This window comes from Canis lupus, chromosome 31 (assembly GCF_003254725.2).
Source record: "Canis lupus dingo isolate Sandy chromosome 31, ASM325472v2, whole genome shotgun sequence".
NCBI classification, from domain to species: domain Eukaryota; kingdom Metazoa; phylum Chordata; class Mammalia; order Carnivora; family Canidae; genus Canis; species Canis lupus.
The window spans coordinates 19,798,588-19,818,425 of record NC_064273.1 but is presented as its reverse complement, the minus strand read 5'-3'; the positions used below and the strand labels follow the sequence as shown (position 1 = coordinate 19,818,425).

Genomic DNA, 19,838 nt, shown 5'->3' with positions numbered 1-19,838 from the left:
GGCACAGTCCCTGGCACCCAGTGAACAGGTGAGATCAACTTCTCCCTAGGTTGTTTCTCCTTCATGTTTTCTACATAAAGAGTTAAATTACAGTTCTCAGAGGTGAAGAAATTAATTTACTTAGGAGTTTAGTGGTAAGTCTGAGCCAAAGATTCCCTGGATTTGACAGCTTTGATTCATCTTATAATTGCACATTTTGCAAAACAATTAAGTTAAAGAAATTACATTTTTATACATGGAACTATGCTAGAGCAAAAAATAAGCAAGAAGTTACTATCATGAGTGCAAATATTAAGTCTATTGTTATAATCAGCATTACTGAACTGAATAGCCCAGAAAAAAGTATTGCAGTGAATAATCACTGCTTCCTTGGGGAAATGTTTTGTTCATAATATTATAAGAAGTAATGAATTTGGTATATGCATGCTATTGAATACTAACGACAACTGAATTTTTATGAAAGATATATTTATTCCACTGTGGACATATAACTGCCTAAATTTTTTCCTGCTGAACTGCTAGCAAATACTCATTTACCAAGTCCCAACTGTGTGTGACATTAATGTTATAAATCTAATGGAAATATAATTAGCATTCACTTTCAGATTATAAGTATTCTTCATAAGATTAGACCACAAAATGGTCATTTTTTACTTGGTCCATCATGGGCTTGCAATATGGATCTGAGGCAATTAAAATTATCCTGGCATTTCAATTTGCTAAAAGGTCAACAAGCATTATTATATCTGAGAAATGATAAAAAATAGCAATGTGAACTTTCTAATTCATTCCATAAACAGTGCATCCATAATTGACTTAGGAAGAGTTCTCCTTCTTAGATCCTTTATATAAATAAGTCATGTTAATGACTGACATGTGTTGGAATTTTGCCAGTTTTTTTTTGTTATACAATTGCTCTCAAGATACTAAAATCACTTAGAGACCTAAAATTCAAATTTTTGCATATTAAATACTTGGAGATCTTGGTTTTTCCATTTCCACACTTGCCAAATCTTACAGCAGTTTAACCATTATTTTTACCTAATCACCAAGAAAAATATGTGTTGTTACATTTACTTTTCAATTGACATTTTTGGCCATTGTTTTTCAACCCTTTCAGTCATTTGTTCTCTATTTTATTTTTCTCATTCTCTTCCTTGGCCATTTCATTTCTGAAGACTAGTATTTATTACATGGATAAATAAGCTAAAACAATGACATTTACTTATAAAGTAATTATACATGAAACAAGATTCACTTTCCCAACTATAAGTTCATCAACTAGAATTAGCCTTCTTTTGGGTATAGTGGCAACAGAACAGATTGTTGAAGAATGTGTCAAGTGAGTCATTGGTAATATACACAATTGAAAATGTTAACAGGAAAAACAAACAAACAAACAAAAAAACTGGTTTGGTTACTCTTTGGAGATGTCAGAAAGAACCATCCTAAAGTATTCAGTTCTCTGTTAAGAACTCTTATGTATAAACTTTATAGTCTAAATCTTTCCATCAAAGTTAATATATTTTGGGTTTGTTTTCTTTTTATTTCAAACAACAAATGCATTTCTCTGTTAACAATCTCCATGATAGGGGCTTTGCCACGTTTGGTTTCTATATTATACTGATATACAAACCAAAGACCATTAAAACAAATTACCTAATTGTCAGGTAAATTTATCCCTTAAGTTTATTTTTTGCACAATTATTCAAATATTTGTGGGGTCCATAACAAACATAGAATACAAGCTTTGAACAGTGTACCATTTAAAATTGTGCAGAAGCAACCAAATATTGAATGTGCTTTACTGTTTTTCTTCACATATTTAAAGTTTAATCTTGATACAAAAGCCAAAGTAAGTTGTACTTTGAATTTTGAATAAAAAGTAATTTAAATATTTTTTTAAAAGAGCAGATCTAAATAAAAATTTTAGGATCAATGAGGAAGATGGTGTCTCCCCATTCACGACCCTACAGAGAGAGGGGGGTAGAATGCCTACCTGACCAAAGGCAGAAAAAATATGTAAATAATGATAGTTTTCAAAAGCTTATGCTGTCTCATAGATTGAGGAGAATTAGAAATTTGCATTTTGAATGCAGTATTGGAGATTATTTTCATAATAGAGAATGTGGCCAAGTTGCCTTAGGATGGGAGTTGTATTGCAGGTTTAACTTACTATGCTTGTGAGAGGGAGGCAGGAAAGATGATGGCTATGTTCACTGGAAGAAACTACTGTGTAAATGCATGTTACCTTCAACTACTCAGAAGAACAGAATCTATGGTTGTAGTGCATTATAATCTGATTATGTCCATGTGAAAAGCATATCTGAGTTCTCCTCTTCCCTCCCCTGTCATTGACATTGGCGTTGCTGCTCTATTTTCCTACTACTATCTACCAACTTGCCCAAGTTTGGAGAATTAATTCTGAATTTGCATCTTGAGTGGCTAATTTGCATATTTGACATAATCTGAGCCATAACGGGAGAAATCCCAGGGTTCAAAATAAATTTCCTCATACTCAGATTTCAAACAGTTTTACATTTAATTTTTTAAAAAGTCATTTAGCTTTTCTTCTTTCAATATTTTAAAATGCACCAACTTCTAAGGAGGTAACCCATAGAACAAATTTAGATACAAAATAGACCCTGGCAGAGGATGTCACTATGAAGGGATACTCTGGACAAGGGTTTCTGGAGAGATAACTGAAAGATGAAATGTTGGTTTTCTCATTCTGAATTTTTTTTTTAAGCCATTACTCCTGAACCAAATAATACAATTAAAAAAAAATACTACTCTTAACCGTATTAATAAAAACAGAAGCACCAAAACCCTGAATATGTTTCAACAGTATTCAAACTTTTCCAGGAATTTTATGTAAAGGAAGCAATTTTGTGAGAAAAACTTGCTCCACTTGGCTCCCAATTTTGTACATTAAAGATTGTTCATTAATTAAACCCACAATTCAGACCCAAGATGCATCAAAACAAACTCCCAATACTTGACTTGATCTTTCTAACTCCTGTTCCCTTTTGGATCTCTAAGCCAAACTGCTGTATTTTTCTCCCTCATATTTTCATCTTCCACCATGAAAAAATAATGTAAAAGACATACCACTAATCCCAAGACACACCAGAAGCTCACTGAATTCTATTTTCCTCTGGCCAGGAGATTTCCCCACTCACTTTCAGGAATAAACAGTATTAGAATGCAATCTTTGTAGCTTTAATATCTCGTGGCATTCACCCTCCCTCAAGCTTAAACCTCTCTTTAAAGTCTTCTTGTTCAAACAGTCAGGCTTCTGAATTTAGTCATTCAGGGCTCTCAAATCTCATGGGTTTTTTCCTGTCTTTTCTCCCTGTTTTCTTTTCTCCTTCACTGTATACATTTAAATCCACTCTGTATCAATTTTTTGAGCATAATAAAGTACCTGAAATATTTTCAATCTAGTTTTAGAATATATGAATGATTTATACATTCCTCATAAAAAACTGGTTTCATTTGCTGAACACCAGCTCTAATATATCTACATCTTTATGGAATATATTATATTATCTTTTTTTTTCTTTAAATTGAAGTCAAAACATTTATTTGATAAAGGCAGCTTAGAAGTCATACATGGAATTTCTTTAATACTTTCTTTGAAGATATGTCATTTATTGAAGATAATTTAGTTAAAGGAAAAATTTAGAGTGAGGATGAATTAAATTTTTCCTTAAATCATTCCATAACTGTGGTCCAGTATAGTACCAAAGGGCCACATATGAGTAGTGAATATTTGAAATACTGCTAATCCTAATTGAGATATGCTGTAGGTATAAAATACATCCTGATTTGCAAGACTTAGTATGAAAAAAAATGTTAAATGTATCATGATAATTTTTATAGCGATCACACACTAAAATAATATTTTGATATAGTAGATTAAATAAAATATATGATTAAATTTAATTCTTAATTTCACTTTTTGCTTTCTTATATTTTAATATGACTAGTAGTAAATTTAAAATCTGTTGATGTGATTTGTGCTTATTATTTACATTATAATTCTACTAAACGTCACTGGTAGAGTAACAAAAAATGCCATTTAGGGCAGCCCAGGTGGCTCAGTGGTTTAGCGCTGCCTTCAGCCCAGGACGTGATCCTGGAGACCTGGGATCGAGTCCCACATCGGCCTCCCTTGATGGAGCTTGCTTATCCCTCTGCCTATGTCTCTGACTCTCTCTCTCTCTCTCTCTCTCTCTCTCATGAATAAATAAATAAAATCTTTTTTAAAAATGTCATGTAGGTAGAATAACTAAATAATTTGGGCTGTGTGCATGAATAAATTAATGACAAATATAAGTATATACATATTAAGTATGTATTCATATATGTACATTCATGTTTGTAATACACATATATCCTTGTGTGTATGATGTGCACATAAATACATATACAAATGAGCACACACATACTTGAAATATGACTACTAAAATTACTTAGAATTTTTATGCTTATAGGTTTTTCTCTTGTCAAGGCATAGTATTTTTTTTTTTTTTTTTTTTAAGGCATAGTATTTTAATTCCGCCTCAGTGATATGGAACAAATCAGTAGATGCTTTTAACTTACTTATAATTTTCACTGACAAACAAAAATCTAGAGTGGTTAAGAGGAAGAAATACCCATGAGCTTAGTATTTTCCTTTTATTTTATCATTTGTTAAGAAAATACTTACCTTCTTTCATACCAATTTGGATGCCTTTTATTTCTTTTTGTCTAATTGCTGTGGCTGGGACTTCCAGTACTATGTTGAATTAAAGTGACAAGAGTGGAGATATTTGTTTTGCCCCTGACTTTAGTGGAAGACTTAATCAAAGAGGTGAAAGACATGTACTCTGAAAACTATAAAACATTGATGAAAGAAATTCAAGATGTCACAAAGAAATGGAAAGACATTCCATGCTCATGGGTTGGAAGAAAAAAATATTGTTAAAATATCTAGACTACCCAAAGCAATCTACACATTAATGCAATTCCTATCAAAATACCAGCAGGAAAAAAAAAATACCAGAAGCATTTTCAAAGAACTTGAAAAAAAAAAAAAAAAAAACCTAAAATGTGTATGGAACCACAGAAGACCCTAAATAGTAAAAGCAACCTTGAAAAGGAAAAGCAAAGCTGGAGGCATCATAACTCCAGACTTCAACTTATATTACCTGTAGAGATCAAAACAGTTTGGTACTGGCACGAAAATAAACACATAGATCAATAGAAAACAATGGAAAACCCAGAAGTACACTCAAAATTATATGATCAGTTAATATTCCATAAAGCAGGAAAGACTATCCAATAAGAAAAAGGCAATCTCTTCAACAATGGTATTGGGAAAACTGGACAGCTACATGCAAACTAATGAAACTAGATCACTGTCTTACACCACACACACACACACACACACACACACACAAATGAACTCAAAATGGATTAAACGCCTAAATGCGAGACATAAACCTTAACAATCCTAGAAGAGACCACAAGCAGTAATTTTTCCCACATTGGCCATAGCAACATTTTTTTTAGAGATGTTTCTTGTGGCAAGAGAAATAAAAGCAAAAATAAACTCTTGGAGACTACATAAAAATAAACTTCTGCACATTGAAGGAAACAATCAACAAAACTAAAAGGCAATCTACTGAAAGAGAGATATTTGCAAATGATGTATCTAATCAAGGGTCAGTATCCAAAATATATAACTTATATACTCAGCACCCTAAAAACAAATAATTCAGTTAAAAACCTGGCAGTTAACATGAACAGATATTTCCCCGAAGAAGACATCCATATGGTCAATAGACACATGAAAATAAGCTCATATCACCAATATCACTCATCCTTAGGGAAATGCAAATCAAATTACAATGAGTTATCACCTCACCTGTGTCAGAATGGCTAAAATAAAAAACATAAGAAATGGCAAGTGGTGGTGAGGGTGTGGAGAAAAAGGAAACATCCTGCACTGTTGGTTGGTGGGAATGCAAACTGGTGCAGGTACTATAAAAAACAGTATGAAGGCCCCTCAAAAATTTAAAAATAAGATTATTCTATGATCTAGTAATAACACTATTGGGTTTAATGCAAAAAATACAAAAATACTAATTCAAAGGTATACATGCACCCCATGTTTATTGCAGCATTATTTATAATAGCCAAATTATGGAAACAGCCCAAATGTCTATCAATAGACAAGTAGAGTGAAGTAAGTCAGTCGGAGAAGGACAAACATTATATGTTCTCATTCATTTGGGGAATATAAATAATAGTGAAAGGGAATATAAGGGAAGGGAGAAGAAATGTGTGGGAAATATCAGAAAGGGAGACAGAACGTAAAGACTCCTAACTCTGGGAAACGAACTAGGGGTGGTAGACGGGGAGGAGGGCGGGGGGTGGGAGTGAATGGGTGTCGGGCACTGGGGGTTATTCTGTATGTTAGTAAATTGAACACCAATAAAAAATAAATTAAAAAAAAGATAAAGAAGATATGGTACATAATACAGAATATTATTCAGCCATAAAAAATAATGAAAGCTTTCCATTTGCAACAACATGGATGGAACTAGACTATATAATACTAAGCAAAAATAAGTCAGATAAAGACAAATAGCATGTGATTTCAATCATTTGTGTAATTTAAAAAACAAAACTAACGTGCAAAAAAAAAAAATAGAGAAACCAAGAAACAGACACTTAACTATAGAGAATACACTGATGGTTACCAGAGGGGAGGTAGGTGGGGAATGGGGGAAAGTGATGGGGATTAAAAAGTATACTTATCATGAGGAGCACTGATTAATGTACAGAATTGTTGAAATACTATATTGTATACTAAAAACTAATGTAACACTGTGTGTTAAGTATATTGGAATTAAAATTTATCACCTAATTAAAAAAAAACTTAACTTTTAAAAAAAATTTAAAAAAAGAAAAGACTTATCTAAATTCACTTCATTGCCTGAAAGAAATTAGAATTGCCTTGCTAAGCTTTGAGATTATGATTCTGGTATTCTGGGAATACAGTCATGGTTTTTGATGTGGACTATGAATTGATAGACTGAACATAAAAGCTTAATATATAAATCATAATCAGAAACTGTAGAGGTTTGATAATACTCACCTTGAAAACACATTGTATAAGGCAATTTTTTGTGTGTGATTTACATGCTGTTATACCACCATTTAACACAGAAAGGACAGTGTTTCTTCCCAATGTTTCAATTGCTGTATTTTTAACATACATTGTATTCAATAAAATTGGCTGTAATATTATTATAAATATATCAGAAATAAAAGGATACAAGACAAGCTGTTTAAGTTTTTTAACAAATTTTTAAGAAAAGTATCATTTCTTTTCTTAATGTCTAACTGTTCTAATATTTCTCTATTGCTAATATTTCTCTATTGCTACATATATTTTTCATTACTACCTCTTGATTTTCAGAGACTAGGATTTATATAAATTCAATGACTTAGTTTTATGAAAATGTCATAAGGTGTAGGCATAATTTAGTGGAGACCCTGAGTGTAGAAACAATTCAAGAAAAACTTGATAAAACTTTAGAAGCAGGTACTGATTTTGAATATATTTATTATTAGCACAAAGAGCCATGTGATAAAAAAAATAAATGTAATCAGCATATCGCAGCATGGAAAAGTTAGAAAAGTGGGTTAATGGAATCATATGCAAATGAGAGATAATAAATGGAAAATTATATGGCAATTTTTAAAGCAAGAAAACATGCTGTCACTGTTGTATTGAAATCTAAAGATATGAATTAGTATGTCTCCTGAAAAGGAGAGTTAAACATAAGGAATTTCTTGATATTGCATTCAAAGATGAAAGTCAGTGAGAGTTCTAAAAGTATAGAGGGCCACGTTAGCCCTTAGAATTGAGTGCCTTTAATGAACTGTTCAAAATTTACTTCTTCAAGGGAAAGATTAATTTCATTTCAGATTTCTTTTAGCAAGCAGTATTAATGACTATATTTGGTCTTTCTGTCTTTTCACTCATTCCCTATGATCTAATATCTACTCGGCCATTGAAGTAATCTTGAAAAAGTCAACTCATACTGTCTAACTCTTTATCAAATAACCTCAGTGAATTTCCACTTGACTTAGGGTAAGCACCAAAATTTTTACCATGTGCACAAGGTGTTACATGACCTGACTTCTGTCTCCCTTTCCTAACTTCTTGCTCTTCAGTGCTCACTGGACTATTTTTTTTTTTAAATCAACTTTAGAAATGCCAAAGTTTTTCATTTCATAACTTTTCTTTCTTTCTTTCTTTCTTTCTTTCTTTCTTTCTTTCTTTCTTTCTTTCTTTCTTTCTTCTTTCTTTTTCTTTCTTTCTTTCTTCTTTCTTTCTTTTTCTTTTCTTCTTTCTTCTTTCTTTTAATTCTATTTATTCATCAGAAACATAGGGGAGAGGCAAGACATAGGCAAGATTGCCTATGTCTTGTCTATGTCTATGTCTCCCCTGCAGGGAGCCTGATGTAGGACTAGATCCCAGGACCCTGAGATCATGCCCTGAGCCAAAGGTAGACATTCGAACACTGAGCCACCCAGGTGTCCCTCAAACCTTTTCTATTTGCTTTTAACCTCCCTCAGAAAGTTGCTCCACTCCAACTCCAAAGACCTTTATATGTGTGAAAACCAGCATCCAAGATAGCCCTGAATGATTGTAACCTCCTAGTATCCATTCCTCATTGAAGTTCTCTCCCATATTGAGTAGTATTGACCTGTGCTACCACCAGGTTATTGGAATATGGTTCTGTGATTGGGCCAAGATCATGAAAGCATTGCACATTAGGTTTCCCTATACTGGATTTCTTAATCTGTGGGAAATCAGCAACTACTACCTGAGGTTGCTCAAGTAGTCATGAAGAGTCCCATGTGGAAAAGAATTAGAACCTCTGATCCTAAAACACCACTAGAGTGGGCCATCTTGGAAGCAGATATTCCAGTGTTAGTCAATATCTCAACTCAACCTCAAAAAAGACCCCAACCAGAACCACTCAGCTAACCCACCTCTGTCCTAAACCACAAAAACTATGAGATAAGACTGACTTTCAATCTTTTTCTCTCTCGAGCTGTTATACACAATTTATATGATTCAGAAGTCAAAGGATGCCTGGGTGCTCAATGGTTGAATGTCTGCCTTTGACTCAGGGCATGATCCTGGGGTCCTGGGATCGAGTTCCACATCAACAGCTCACTGTTGGAGCCTGATTCTCCCTCTGCCTGTGTCTCTGCCTCTCTCTGTGTGTCTCTCATGAATAAAGAAATAAAATATTTTTTTGAAAAGAAGCTAATAAGAATAAAAGTATTTAAATCAATAATACATTAGTTAAGTCATGAATGTTCATATGGTCTCATAATGAACATCTGACCAGTTCATTATTAGAAAAAAAAAAGGGGGGGACTGTAACTATTGAGAAAAAAGATATATATATAATTATCTAGTTTTTATTATTATATCTTTAATGCAAAGCACTTTTCCTCTGCCTTTTCAGGAATGTTCTAAAAGTATTCAATGTACACAGATAGCAACTTCAAATGCCACCTTAGTAAGCTGTTCCTTTGACTTCTAATATTTCTCTCTTTTGGACCAAAAAAAAAATGATTTTAGATATATTGAATGCAGATCACATTCCTTTTATCTGACATGTATTGTACAATTAGTAGATGGCAAAATACTGATGTAGTTGTGGCATTTGAAAGAGCAAGGTGGTTCAAAGCTTAAAGGTAAGGACTTCCATTTTTTTAAGTTGAGTTATTCCTTTTCCTTTATTTTCCTTCTTTCTCCCTCAAATTCTGTAATTTAAAAAAAAACACAGATATGATACTGACTTTATGGGAAATTTTAATTTTTGTAAACACTTTTTGGGAAGAATATTTCAAAGACAATGTACTGGCTAAGGAATATTAAAAAAAAGCTGAAATTTTTATACCATGGAAAAATAATTACCTATTTCAAATCAGCAGCATTGTAGAATTTAATGTTATTCAGTCTCTGAGCTTAGCTAGAGATCACAATTAATTTCATTTTCAAAATTGTGAGAATATAGGAAGAGGGTAGGATTTAAAAAAAAAAACATATTTTAAGATAATGTGTTAGTGTGTCTGGGTGGCTTAGTCAGTTTAGTACTCAGCTCTTGGTTTTAGCTCAAGTCAAGACCTCAAAGTCCTGAGACTGATCACCATGTGGGCTTCACGCTTGGCTCAGAGTCTGCTTGGAATCCTCTCCCCTCTCCCTCCTCCTCTGCTCCCTGCCCCCATTGTGAGCACACACACACACACACACACACACACACTCTCTATAAAAATAAATAAGTAAATTCATACATACAATATTTAAGATAATAAAATAATGTGTTTATCACAATTGCATCAGTAAAATGATGACAAAAGTAATAGTAGCTCTATAGATACTATTATATCTGAACAACAAAGTCCCTGAAGTCATAGTCTATCAAAAGAAGGCATCTAGTACCAGATAATTTCTTTGAAGAAAGTGAAGCATTAAACATTTTCCTGGAAACTGTCATCAAACCATCTTACTCCATATGAAATCATTCATGTATATCTAAAAAATTATCTGTTCTTTAAAGAATACAGGAGTTTATATTTTCTCTATTTTCTTTCCTTTTCTTTGTTCACCTTTCCCTCTAGCTAAAGCTTCACTGTTGTGTCATAAATCAAGTAAATTTTACTTTATAATTTTGATAACTATTCTGCAATGACTGTAATAGAGACCAGAGCGCTTACAAAAAGGAGCTGGTGATTTAAATGGTATTAATGATGGAGCTGCACTTTAGCATCATGCCAGACACACCAGCCTTCACAGATGAAAAATGTATCCAATTAACCATGGACCATGAGTAAAAGGTTACATTTATTGGAAAACTCAATGAAAATTAAGATTATGAACATTTATATTTAAATTATACAGTTAAAATGTAGACATATATACATATTATGAAATGATTACCACCATCAAGCTAATTAACATATCCATCACCTCACACAGTTATTCTTTACTTTTGTATTGAGAATGCTTGTAATCTATTCTTTCAGCAAACTTAAAGTATACATTATTATTTACTGTAGTCATCATGCTGTACATTAACTTCTCATTTTAAAACTGAAAGTTTGTACCATTTGATATTTCCTCCTCTTCTCTCCTCCCTCCAGTCCCTGGAAACCATCATGCTACTCTCTGTTACTATGAATGCAATTATTTACTTTTTGGATTTCATATATATGTTAGACCATGAAGTATTTCTCTTTCTGTGTCTGGCTTATTTCACTTAGCATAATGTCTTCCAATCTCCATTCATGTTGTCTCAAATGACAAGATTTCCTTTTTCTTTAAAGCCAAATAATATCTCATTGTGTGTGTGTGTGTGTATGTGTGTTTATGTTACATTTTCTCTATCCACTCATCTGTCAAGAGACAGATGTTGAGGTAACTTAGATTGTTTCTATATCTTGGCTATTGTGAATAATGCAGTGAATGTGGTAGTATAGATATCTTTTTCAAATACTGACTTTATTTCATTTGGGTATATACTCACAAGTGGGATTACTAGATCATATGGTACATCAATTTTTTATTTTTTATTTTTTAGGAACCTCCATACTGTTTCCCACAATGGCTGCACCAATTTATGTTGCCACCAACAACGCACCAAGATTCCTTTACCTCTACATCCTTGACAATATTTGTTCCCTTTACATTTTAGGAATAGCCATCTTAACATGTGTGAGAGGAGATCTCATTGTGGTTTTGATTTGCATTTCTCTGATGATTAGTGACGTTGAGCATCTTTTCATGTACCTATTAATGTTAATAAATAATTTTAATTATTGTGACACTTATGCTTTATCTTTTTCAGAATCATTTTCAAAAAATAATCCATATTAATACAAATAATAAAGGTTAACTCATTATGTTCTTTTCTTCATGTGATGGAAGTTAGCATGATTTATCCTAGATAATGTAGAAGTATTTTTTTCTCTGAAAATAATAATATTGGTTAGTACAAAGTGAACATTATTTTTAAATGCATTTTTTGAGACAGAAAAAGAGAGTGCATGAGCTGGGTGGTAGGGCAGACGGAGAGTGAGAAAGAGAGAATCTTAAGTAGGCTCCACCATGCCCAATGCAGAGCCTGACATGGAATTCAATCTCACAACCCTGAGATCGTGACCTGAGCCAAAATCTAGAGTTGAAGACTAAACCAATCAAGCCACCAAGGTACCCCAAAAGTGATATTGTTTAAAAGCGGAAAAAGTTTATAAAATTGTTTTTAAAAATGAACAAACAACAGAAAATAATTAACAAATAACCCCTTACTATCAGCCCCTTACTCCTCCCCCCGCCCCCTCCCCCGGGCTTTTTTTTTTTATTTTGGAGAGAATGGTAGTATTTTCTGTTACTGAGTTTTTCAATAAATATAAGAAAAGCACAAAGGATCATAGAGGAAGGGATGGAAAATTGAATGGGAAGAAATCAGAGGGAGATAAATCCTAAGAGACTTAACTATAGGAAACAAAATGAGGGTTTCTAGAGGGGAGGAGGGGTGGGGTACCGGGTAACTACATGATAGGCATTAAGGAGGGCACATGATATGATGAGTACTGAGTGTTGTATGCAACTAATGAATTATTGAGCTCTACATCTGAAACTAAAGATATGTTGGTTAATTGAATTTAAATTTTAAAAAAGAAAACAGCATAATAAAATAAACAAATAAATATAATCATATCCAGCTGTATTCTTATAACCACTTAGAGTAAAACATTTCTGAACAACTAGAGAACTAGAGCCACAGGAGCATTTTGACTATATGCAAAAATAACTTTTTCTCCAATCGCCATTGGTTGTGATTCTTTTGTTTGGGCTCCGACAGAGATATGACTTTATTTTTTTGTAAAGCTCTCATTTGTAAAATGATGCCAGCAGAAGAATCACGGTGTGGCCAAGTGCATGGACCTGAGCAGAGGTTGCTGAGGTCAGAGACAGGGAACTCCTGAGATAAAGAAGCATAATCAGTGTCAACAAGTCAAACACAGAGCTAGGAATTTGTAGAGCACATTGGAGGGCAGTCAATCTCTGTTAAAAAAACAAAATAAATACAAATAAAGTGAACCCAAACAAATCTGTACTATAAGTCAACAAATCCTGGATAATGGCAGTGTAATAACAGAGGTCAGATAGTTTATCATGAGATCCCCTTTCCGATTTTCAGTTAGAGTGGGTCTGAGCAGTTTCCTTTACTGATTGTGTTCCCTTGATGAAAAATGGAGATTGCAGCAATATTACTTTCCTCATAGAGTTGTTCTAAGCATTAATACAAATCATCCATGTGAAGTGCTTTTGAGGATTTGGCAAAAATTGAAATCAATGAATACTAATTATTATTATTCTGTAAGTTGACATAACAAAATAAAATTAATAATATTTTTAATGTTAAATAATGATAAGGAACCTAAGTGTAAAAGTGTGTGTGTGTATGTGTATACATACACTTTTAAACACAAATTAATAACATAAAGAATAAAAAGTCCATAAGTCCACATTTTGGAATGATCTATAGGAACTGGAGATACTGAGAAATAAAAGGAAGGAAGTTCCTGATAAAAAGAGTGCCTCATTGATATTTTTCAATCATTTGCCAGGGACTTCTTATCTGTCCTTTGGAGAAGACCAATAAGTTAATATTGAACTCTACTGAATATCTCTTACTATGTTATGAATATCTATGCCCATATTAAAAATACTGCAATGAATATTGTTTTCATTTTAGAATACTGTCATTCTCAACAAATTGTATTCACTATATGTATGATTTCCACCTTAGGGTTTTCTTCTAGAAATTTTCACGCGTACATATTATATTGGGCAAGGCCTTTTGGACCATGGCATTCAAAAAGGTTTTGGTGAGTTGTAGCAAAATCAGTAAAGCAATATTTGTTAAAGTTATTATTCTGAATATCTTTTTTGATCCATACTTATCTTTAATTGAAAGAGAGCTAATCTTGTATTTAAAGCAATAGGTCGAGACGTTTAACTCTTGCCATGTCTCGCCGCCCGACCGCGGCTCGCAGGCCTTGGGCTTCCCCTGAAGCATGAGCCTCCCCGCCCGCCGCTCCCGGCGCTGCGCGGGCCGCGGACAGGGCGCCCCGGGGCCCCGCGCGCACAGCCTCAGGACCCCCCGCGCCGGCAGCCGGGGCGCCGGAGGAGCTCGGCCGGGGGCTGGCGGCAGGCAAACTGTGGGTGACCGCGCTTGCGGGGGACTTGGCCATCCGTGCACTGGGACTTGGGGAGGAAGAACCAGAAGCACCCCAACCTCCCCGCCTCCAGCATTTCGGATCCCCCGCAGGGACTCGTTTCGGGGACCCCTCTGACTCCCAGGAAGGACGTGTGTCCCCCTCTGACCCCAGCGCGGGCGGCCACCTGTCTTTGCCGCGGTGACCCCGCTCCCATGACCCTGCGGTGCCTCGAGCCCTCCGGGAATGGCGCGGAAGGGACGCCGAGCCAGTGGGGGCCGGCGGGGCCCGCGGAGGAGCCGACCCCCGAGGCGGCGCGTTTGGCGAAGGCCCTGCGGGAGCTCAGCCACACAGGTTGGTACTGGGGAAATATGACTGTTAATGAAGCCAAAGAGAAATTAAAAGAGGCACCAAAAGGAACTTTCTTGATTAGAGATAGCTCGCATTCAGACTACCTACTAACAATATCTGTTAAAACATCAGCTGGACCAACTAATCTGCGAATCGAGTACCAAGATGGGAAATTCAGATTGGACTCTATCATATGTGTCAAGTCCAAGCTTAAACAATTTGACAGTGTGGTTCATCTGATCGACTACTATGTTCAGATGTGCAAGGATAAGCGGACAGGCCCAGAAGCCCCCCCGGAACGGCACTGTTCACCTTTATCTGACCAAACCGCTCTACACGTCAGCACCACCTCTCCAACATCTCTGTAGACTCACCATTAACAAATGTACCGGTACCATCTGGGGACTGCCTTTACCAACAAGACTAAAAGATTACTTGGAAGAATATAAATTCCAGGTATAAGTGTTTCTCTTTTTCTAACCATGCCTCATATAGAGTATCTCCGAATGCAGCTATGTAAAAGAGAACCAAAACTTGAGTGACTGCTCTGGATAACTACTCGGAATTCTAAAAACAGCTGAAGCCAATCTAATTTAAACGTGTGACGAGGTAGCTAGGTATTTAAAGTTCCCCCGAATATTTTTCACCCGAGTGATGCTTATCTTCCTAAGGCTAACCAAGACCAGTTGATCCTTTTGAGTTAAAAACAAAATGTCGTGAGTAAAGGCTGAAGGAACATTTGATCAGAATGCCTTGCCTTTCTGAGGTTCCTCTCTATTAGGTTGAAGGTGCAAGGCCCCGTAGTAGGGGAAGAACTGGACATAGGAGTACTGAAGAAGTGGAAGGAACCCAACTGGCCCAGGCTTAGCTTCAATTTTAGATGCCTGGTGATCAGAGCCTCCTGTAGGACATTTTCTCTTTTTGCATTCTTGATGTACCTAGGAGTTTTGTTAAACAGATCTGCTTGTGAGTATTTATCCTTCGTTTTATGCAATTAATCAAATCAACCAAAAAAGTGACCATGAAATCCCATATTTGACTTTTTACTACATGTATGAACTCTTCTGGTGTGAATGAGTACTGTAGTAATCCGTTTTAAGGTAGCCTTATTTTAGAAACATTTCAAACTGGTGCACACAGAAAAGACTCTGTCTTTTCCTTTAAGGCTAAAAGACAAGAATGTCATGCTCTACAGGTGCAACTCAATCCCTGTTAATAAAACCTTGTAGATACAGACATTTGATTCTTTTAAGTAGCTGTGTCCCAACCTGTTGCCATTGACTTTTTTAGAAATGGCTGTAGAAATTTCCAAGTTATCCTTGAATTGTCTAACCATGGACATCAGCAGTTGTCTCCCTTCTACCATGTAGAATATTTTGACTTAATTTTCTTCCAGATATAGGGGGATACCTGCCTGTTTTTTTTCAAAGTGTTTATTTACTGCTGTTACTATTTGATTAGAATGTATTAAATAAAAAAAAAAACTTGACTTTAAAAAAAATAAATAAATAAAGCAATAGGTCTACAAGCCAATCAATTCAACAGTTCAAAGATCCATATTGTTTTCAAAGTTATACGTGTTTCTTTCACCTTAGATTCTGACACACCATTTTAGAAAGTTTATCTCCAAAAATCTTTGAAATTTATTGCATTAAAAATCTTATTTTCATCTGGATATGGTATGTATTCTTTTTAAAAAATATTTTATTTTAATGTACTTATGTGAAATAGAGCATGAGCAGGGGAGGGGACAGAAAGAGGGAGAAGCAGACTCTCCACTGAACAAGAGTCCAACTTGGGACTCCATCTCAGGACCCTGGGATCATGACCTGAGCCAAAGGCAGACCTTAACCAACTGAATCACCCAGGTGCCCCTGGATATGGTATGTATTCTTTTATATTTTTAAAAAATTTTTGGAAATAGATTTGTTAATTTTATCTCTAAATATACATTGATTTAGGATTTGTTAAGAAGTAACAGATGTAGTGTTATAATTTCAGATATAATGGTATAAAGCAACAAATCAGCAGTGAGTCCTAATAAAAACAAATTTTGATGTAAAATTAATCTATAGAGTTAACCATAAGTCACACCAGAAATGTCTGAGTAGTTTCACGACTGGATTCAGTGATGACTATAAATATTCTATTTTAATTAAAAAGGAAATCTACAAAAAACAGAAAAAAATATATAAAGTTTTATTTGTTAGTAGCTCAGTTGTCAGGACTCAAGTATTTTTATTTTCTTCTTTGTAAACAGGCCTAAATTAAGTACCTGATTAGTAATCATGGAACATGAATCAAGTAACTTCATGATAAAAGATTAATAGGACTTATTAACTTTCTCCTCCATGTAAACCTACTGTGTTTTTGAACTCATTAAAAAAGGGGATATACTATTTATCAACTTTAGTATTTTTTTCATATTCAGATTACATAATATATATGGTTAAAACAGTAAGAGGAGAGTGTTTGCATATGTCGTTAAAATTTGTTCTGTTTTTCTCTCCTTTTTACTTAGATTCCTTTAGGCCATTGAAAATTGATGTTTGAATAATAGTTGACAAACCCTTATTTTGTCAAGCTAAAAGATAGCCATTTAGAGTGTAAAAGTAACATAAAGTTCAACGTGTTAACTAGTTAATAAATACTTATTTGCACAAATGGATACACATTTGTCCAAAGCTCTTAATTCTATAATACATCTCCAGCATAGACCCATCAAAATAATTTATGTAAATTATTTTTTCCATTAAGTTATAAAGGACTACAAGAAATCAGTTTATAATTTTAAAACTTATAAAGAGTTAGTGAATACACTAAAAGCCAAGTAAATATATAGCAGCATAAAACTAGCCCCCTGTCAAAATTATTAAACATGAATATTGCCAAAGGATATTTCTTGTCTAGACATACCAAAACTGGAACTTATGATACAAAACATTAAGAAAATTAGAAATAAAAACTGGTCAAATGACTATATAACAAACTTATTATTCATAAGGATGTTCCCAGGTACCACAATATCCCAAAATGACTTTCCAGTTTTGAATCACTACATAATAATAATAATAATAATAATAATTACAAAGTATTTTTGTCTTTTCAGATATTTTGCTCCTATTTCACAATAAAATATTAAAGGACTTCAATGGTGAAACCATAGGTCTAGAGTTTCTTTATTAATCATTCCAGCTGTATATTACTTATAGTAGAAAGGAGATGGAAAGGTAGATAGATAGGTAGATAAATAAGCAAGTAGGTATGTAGGTAGATGACAGGTAGATAAAGAGGGAGAGGAAGAGATAAAGAAACATATATAGTAAAGCGTGTGAAAGGAAATCATCTAGATTCATCAGGACCTGGCATGTTTCCAGGTTACATTATAGTTTTAGTAAGGACTATTCTGATCTTCCTCTCTTGGAAACAGTATTTGGAGGGCCTTATCTGAAACATAAATTGTTGAACAGTCTCCTTCCCTTTTTTGGCTGGATTTTAAATTTCATTTTTTGTTTGTTTGTTTGTTTGTTTTCCAACACCTTAACACTCTTGAAAGCTCTTTTGAGATTTTTAGACTCTTATTTGTTGTTTCTTAGTTTCCCAGACACTTGCCTATAAGTATCTGCTTATAGGTAAATATCGGTGCAAATTTGGCATTTATTTCTCTGCTCTTCTTCTTCCTCCTCCTCCTCCTCTTCCTCTTCCTCCTTCTCCTCCTCCTCCTCTTTCTCCTTCTTCTTCTTCTTCTTCTTCTTCTTCTTCTTCTTCTTCTTCTTCTTCTTCTTCCTCTTCCTCTTCCTCCTCCTCCTCCTCCTCCTCCTCCTCCTCCTCCTCCTCCTCCTTCTCCTCCTCCTCCTCCTCCTCTTCTTCTTTTTCATCTTCTTCTTTTAAATCCTGGTCCCTTAATTCTTGGCTGGCATGAATACCACCAAACACCAAGGTTTGTCTTGCTACATTGAGGAGAATGCCAATGGCTCTGAGCCACCACTATCTACTGAACTTCTACATCTCACAGAGCTTACAGATTGGCAGGTGATCGACGCAGAAAATTGGCAAAGAATTTCAGGCATGTGTAATAAATCAGTAGGTAATTTTACTCCTTTACAGCATCATGACCCATCCCCACTCACCACACCCAACATCACTGCCTTGACGGTTGCTCTTTGATCCTCTCAAAAGCTGATATTTTGTATGACATCCAGTTTTTACTATTTTTCTCAGAAGAAGGCTTCCTCTGAACCAAGCTACCACTTTATATCCAAGACCAGAAGTCAGACTTATACTTAGATGAAAGATGATTACTCTCCAGAGAAAATAAGATTTAGAAAGTAAGCATTTGGATTAGTTACGAGAAGGAACCATTCTCACTTCTGTGGTATCTTCAATTAAGGAGAAATATACTGTTTTCAGAATTAATTAGCCAAGGCATGACCCCCTCAGAGATAGTATTTTGAATTAGACATCTCTCAAGTTTTCTTTGTTGGTTTCAATAAGACTTTATTACATCTAATATTTCTTGAGCAGAAATAGGGACATCACATGTTTTTTTTTTTTTCTCTATCCATTGGAAGTAAGTGCTTTTTCCCCCATGCTTTTCTAGTTTGTATCTTTACCTTTTTAAATCATATGGTGTAAAAATTTATTAAATATTAAATGATCTTTCATTGAATGATGAATCTTTCATTGAAATTCTATCATGCTTACAATTTCTACACTGAATTAAATGAAAACCAAATTTTATTCACAGCTATGTAGGAAAGAAAATCCATGTATTGATGAAGTCACAATGCCTATAATTTCTGGGAAATGTATTATCAGTAGTAGAACTAAGTTTTTTGTCTTGCAGTTTACAGCTGTCTAAAAAAATACATTTCAATGTTAATTGGATAGAGAATTTAAATATATCTGTAAAAATCCCTTCACTATTGCTATTGAATATAACCTAATGTCAGGGGAGAAATCACATTATATTAAAAAGTTGGGCCCATATATCATAGAGATAATAGAGGCAGGGTGCACCACCAGGGGACAGGAATTCTAGAATTATGCCTACCACATGCAGAGAGGGCTTTTCAAAACTCAGTAGCATGATCAGGTGGAGATGTGTGCAAACCATTAAAGTAGCTAAGGAATTTAACCAAGTACATATCTTGGCGAATATCGGTCAAGCACGACGGAAT

The 19,838-nt window shown here is 34.5% G+C and overlaps 1 protein-coding gene across 1 annotated transcript; it reads left to right on the top strand.

Annotated features, from left to right (window-relative positions):
* The first annotated feature begins 14,118 nt into the window (after positions 1–14,118).
* On the top strand, positions 14,119–16,155 carry LOC125754135 (suppressor of cytokine signaling 2-like). The gene is given in 2 exon segments (XM_049104691.1): positions 14,119–14,948; positions 14,950–16,155. Coding segments are annotated over 2 exon segments (597 nt in total). The 5' UTR covers positions 14,119–14,522; the 3' UTR covers positions 15,121–16,155.
* Positions 16,156–19,838: the final 3,683 nt, after the last annotated feature.